We start from the raw sequence: 5,585 nt of genomic DNA, 5'->3' as shown, positions 1-5,585 counted from the left end.
ACTGTTGTTGCAGGGTGATGTGGCTCTTGTGGAATGTGGTGTATGTCTTCTCAAGCATTTGAGACTCGGTGATCGTTTCACCACAGTATCTCAATTTGGCCACAATTTCTAACACAGCAGAATTGTAATTCATCACTTTGTCGAAATCTTGGAATCTCAGACTCTGCCATTCATCCCGAGCAAGTGGAAGTGTTATGTCTTTCTGATGATTAAAACGATCTTTCAGAGACTTCCATAGCTCTTTAAGGTCTCTCATGTTGGCATAGTCATAAATAATACTTTCATCAAGGTGTCTTCTAAGGAAGATCACCGATTTAGCCTTTTCTTGAGGCGTTGAAGTATTATTTTCTTTAATGGTCTCGGATAGACCAAGAGATTCAAGATGAAGTTCAACATTTGTAACCCATGAAATGTAGTTGGTACCGGTGATGTCTAAAGCGGAATTTGAGCTTCTCCACGTTTTTCATTTGTATTTCTAAGACACAAAATAATATATTTTATTAGAATATTATTAAAAGGAACCGTTTACATTAATCATGCAATCAATTACAAGGAGAAGCGATGTAAAGAAAATTAAACCGATATTCATCTTAAATTCATTAGGAGTAAATTCTCCAACGAATAAACCATAAATAGAAATACAAATAAAAATGGCACATAAAAACAAAAGTGCGCGAATCATCTTTCTTGAAATGAAAAAAATCGGAGGAGAGCGATTTGAAATTTTTGAGAGAAGATGAAATGTTTTGGATGATGAAATGGAGTGAAAATGAGTTGTATTTATAGATGAAAATCACTGTTCATGACCGTTTGAGAAAGGAAAAATTTTTGAAAATTTTTCTTTGTGACCGTTGGTGATAAATCGAGTGCACCAAAAATCAGTCTGAAAATATTGTATTAAACAGTCAATCAAATCTATAAAATTTCATAAAAATTAATAAAAGTAAAAATTATGGCAACAAATCATGCGACGGCTCAGCCGGTCAATGCAGAGTAATAAATTATACGACGGCTCGGCCGACCAATAAATAATAAACAGAATATAAGGCGGCTCGGCCGACCAATAAATTAATTAAATTACTAATAAATAATATAGGCGATATTCCGGCCATTATAACTTGATATAAATAGTAGTAGAGTTGGTATACCGACCATTATAGCAGGGTATAAATGATACAAATAAATTTTACAAAAATTGAGAACGATCGTGCTGATAACGTGTTATAAAAAGAACTGAAATTTTATTGTATCGCAGGAATTTAAATAAGGGCAAAATTTATACCCGTAGAATTTATAACACTGATAGAGAGTGTTTATTATTAAAGAAAAGTGTAGTTGAGGTGTGTATTGCAAATGATCGATTTCGATCATTTATATAGAGAAAAAATTTGCAGCGGACTCCAACAATGGTAGCGGGCTCCGGATCTTTTTATATTTTCAACAATGGTGGCTGCTGTACTTTCGTAACAGTTTTGTTTTTGTCAAATTTTGAAATTTCCATTAAATTCTTTTCAGCTTGCATTGAATCAACAGAACCATTGTTATGTACAACAAAACTAATCATTACTATTATATACATTACATATGCATGGACTAAATCAACAATCAGAGAGGAATCTAATCAGCTTCCCCATCCAACCATGGTCCCAGGGCGAGAAAACGCGAGCCCTCGGTCATACATCCGTTGAATCTCTTCTCTGTATTCAGGCAGAGACTCATCAGGTATTGGTGGAGTTAGCTCCACCACATCACCCATCTTCAGCTTCCACTTGAGGTCGCTTACAGGCCTCTGGTTCAGCCTAGGCCGTAGCTCCTCCTTTGCTGGTATGCCATACATGGACCACCTCGAGCTCCCAGGCCCCGCCCCGCTCAGCAGATCCGAGACTGTTGAACTCGCTGGAAACTCTTGCACAGACATCTGCATTTTTTTAAAGATTTGTTCAGTATAAACAATCAAGCAACACACTCTTCTACTTACTTAGATTATTCAGAAGTTGATTATAGAAAACAAACAAACCTTGTCATTTTCGATTACGATGACATAGACTGGCCCGTCCTGGCTACTGTTAGGCTTGTAAGAAGCAGGGCAGTCCTCAGAGTGAGAAGGAAACTTGCAAGGGGGTTTGATGGAGTCAGAAGAACAAATGGAAGACCGGTCTTTGCTCATAGTTTCGCAGTGCCACGTTACAACCCACCGAGCCCATTCAACCATCTGAAGTACAAACGAAGAGTATTCGCAGTCACCTTCCTTGTACCTCCAATGAGCTGCAAACCCAAACTCAGCTTGCAAATGCATCTCTTGTGTACGTATCTGGACTTCAAGTGGAACCGTTCCATTGTCCATCACTACCGTGTGCAAAGATTGATACCTAAAACAAATAAAAGTCAGATTCGTAAAACTTTTAAACAAGCCAATGCTACAAACAAAGGTGTGTGAAGTTCACCCATTGAACTTGGGATGAGTTATGTAATCCTTGAGCTTCCCAGGAACTTGAGACCATAAACTATGAACTACTCCTAAGGCCTTGTAACAATCTCCTTCGTTGTTAACAATCAAACGTAACCCATGAATGTCATGAATCTCATCCACCGTTAGATTCTTCCTGGTACAATGAGGAAAGACAACATAAGCATTGAACACTGTTTCATCTGCAAAAAAGGGAGGAAGAGGAACTTACTTCAACATCTTGCGGTAAATACTATACAAACTCTTGTGCCGACCACACAGAACATGGTAAGAAATGCCTTCTTTCTCCAGAGCTTGCTCCAGTTTCTCTATAGCAGAAGTAATCATGGCTTCGTCGAACGAATCCTCGAGCATGGTTGACATCTCGTCATGCTGGTGCCGGTAAAGATGCTTGAAACAGAGGTTTTCAAGCTGAACTTTCCATTTAGAGATTCCTAATCGGTTAGCCAAAGGCGCGAAGATCTCGAGAGTCTCTTTAGCGAACCTCTGCTGCTTCACTGGGGACAAAGCGTAAAGCGTCATCATGTTGTGGAGACGATCTGCTAGTTTGATGAGAACAGCTCTCGCATCGGCCACTGCGAGAAACATTGTATGCAATCTATCAGCTTCGACGGTTTTACACGCGGTGTTGTTCTCTCTAGCGAGTTTGCTTAGTTGGCTAAGCTTTGAAACCTGTATACATATACAAAAAAAAAAAAGCACACATTAGCGAGCTTGCTACAGTTTCAAACAATTAACAGATGTTTGCTTGTTTCTTACTTACCCCTTGGACCAAATCAGCAACTCCAGCTCCAAAGTTTCTGAGGATATAATCGTAGGTCATGAATGAATCGTCCATGGTGTCGTGAAGAAGTCCGGCGACGACAACGGTCGAGTTAGCTCCGATGTTAGCCAACAACATAGCAGTCTCAACACAATGTTGAAGGTAAGGATCACGACTAGCTCTCATCTGATTTATACACACACACTTCATTCAGTCAGTCAGTCAAACAAAGAATCAAAGTTTATAATGAAAATGTTCGTCTTTGTTATTATCCACCTGTCCTCTATGAGCTTTCTCTGCCTCGTAAAACGCTTTGATCACACACTCATCTTCGAAGATCTTGTGCCTTAGCTGAGCACGTCTCAGCAAATCCATAGCGTACGGCTGTTTCGTCTCTGATCCATCCTCCATGGGAAACAACGTTAGCTCATCCGACGGTCCCAGCTCGTAATCAACACACGAGCCGACGGCTTTCCTCACGAACCTACTGAACAATCCGTTGGCTCCTCCTGCGCGGTGGGAGGTTCCGATTCTCATCGGAGGGCTGCAGCTGCACGAGACGGGACCGTGAAGCACGGAGATCGGGCTTTGGTGGTGCTCTCGTCGGTGATGATAAGAGGAAGCGACGAATCTCGCCGGAGAATAACACAAGGAGCTCGTAAAGCTCAGATCTCTATAATCCTCGCTCCGATCGTGACGCGAAAACTCCTCTACTCCGATGGAAGCTGAAGATTTGACGGAGGCGCCGGAGAAGAGCGAAGAGAGACCTCCGACGACGATCGGTTTCTGCGAAGGAGATGTCGACAAATTTCTGGAGGCGAGATCGAGATCAGAAGCGGCGATCTGGTGCGGCGTGGAGCACGCGCTGCTAGGTGGACTAGCGTAAATTGATATAGTCGTAGCCATCACCATTTTGCTTCTGATTTAAAATCCCAAGTTTCGACAAATGAATTAAACAAATTAGCTCCTCCCTGGAAAACGTCGATTTCTCGGGGGATCAGAGTCACCTTTTTCTATGGAAACGAAACAGATTACTCGAATCCTAACACGAAACCGAGGAATCCAGATTACTACGGTGTTCTAGAAAGAATTTTATACGAACAAAAAAAAAAAGCACTTTAGATTTGAAGAAGAGAATAGAAGCTAAGATATTTACAATCAATACTGAGTTCAGAGATCAAATAGAAGAAAATGAGGAGGAGGAGGATGAGTGTTAAGGAAGAGGAGAAGAGAAGGAAGCAGACGCTTTGCTTTAAGCAAAATTGAAATTATTTCTTTTAGATATTTCTCTTTTTTTTTTCTCAATAGGAACACGGTCGTTTTGATTTCGGCCGACCAAGGTAAACCGATCAACGTAATTACTGTAATACCCTTTTAGTGATTAACTGACTCATGAGTAGGATTATTAGTAAACAAGGTTTAAAATATATTGGGTATTGATTCAACATATCTAAAGAATAAAATATTTCTAGTGCGTTATGTCCTAACCAAAGATCTGTGAGATCTTCCGAAATTGGATTTAAAATTTGATTATATTCGTATTATCAATCTGTCTTCCAAACTCAAAACACGATTAGAACAAGTGGTACTATTGTATTTACTAGGAGCATTGCCTCCGCGGAGTTGTGGACAGAGTTTTTGTTTCATCTCAATATTTGTTAGGGTTATTGTAGTTGTGAATTTTGCTTTTTGAGTTGTTTTTCAAATTTTTTTTATTGTTATAAAGTTAGACTTGTGATGATGAACTGTGTATGCATTATTCTCCACTTATGAATGACTAAACTCTGTTAGAAATGTGATTGATATAGTTCGTGTTGTTGTTTGCTGTGTCACTAAGACTTATTGTTTGTTTGTCTTAGACTTATTGTTTGTTTATCTTTTTAATTTGTTTTTTGTACTATTGAGAGTACATAAATTATATTAAAGTTGTTGAAAGTACCTTTTGTTTCTGTATATTTTTTCTTCAGTTTAGGTGTTTAAGTTGTGTGTATTAAGTAATAATTTTTATTATCCTTATTATGTTTGTTATATGTTTTTATTTTATTTTTAAATTTATTGCTTACCGGACTATTAAAACAAATACATGAAGACCTGTAAAAATAACTATAAAATGAGTGACAGTTCTGAGTATTTAGGCTTTAATGAGTTTTAAACGAATTTATGTATTTCTCATAAGAAGACAATAGCTTTGACATGTTGACATTAGGCATGTAAGCTATTTTTATAAGACAAGAGGAGTGAGCAGGTGGAGATGTTGTTGCCGCTTTTGTGTATGTCGGGATTGTCTCTTGTATCTCATGTTGTGGCTGTGTTTGTTTATCTTTTACTTGATGGGTAATATGTAAACAAAAATCA

At 38.7% G+C, this 5,585-nt stretch overlaps 1 protein-coding gene across 1 annotated transcript; it reads right to left on the bottom strand.

Moving 5' to 3' along the window:
- Positions 1–1,494: 1,494 nt before the first annotated feature.
- LOC106295267 (probable GTP diphosphokinase RSH2, chloroplastic) lies at positions 1,495–4,484 on the bottom strand. The gene is made up of 6 exons (XM_013731123.1): positions 3,507–4,484; positions 3,231–3,416; positions 2,679–3,139; positions 2,445–2,603; positions 2,018–2,369; positions 1,495–1,918 (listed from the first exon to the last, which is right to left on the bottom strand). The coding sequence occupies exons 1-6, from the start codon at positions 4,140–4,142 to the stop codon at positions 1,622–1,624; spliced, it is 2,091 nt and encodes a 696-aa protein (XP_013586577.1). The 5' UTR covers positions 4,143–4,484; the 3' UTR covers positions 1,495–1,621.
- Between the last annotated feature and the right edge of the window lie 1,101 nt (positions 4,485–5,585).

This window comes from Brassica oleracea, chromosome C5 (genome assembly GCF_000695525.1).
Source record: "Brassica oleracea var. oleracea cultivar TO1000 chromosome C5, BOL, whole genome shotgun sequence".
In the NCBI taxonomy this organism is placed as follows: domain Eukaryota; kingdom Viridiplantae; phylum Streptophyta; class Magnoliopsida; order Brassicales; family Brassicaceae; genus Brassica; species Brassica oleracea.
This window is presented reverse-complemented; position numbering and strand designations above follow the sequence as displayed.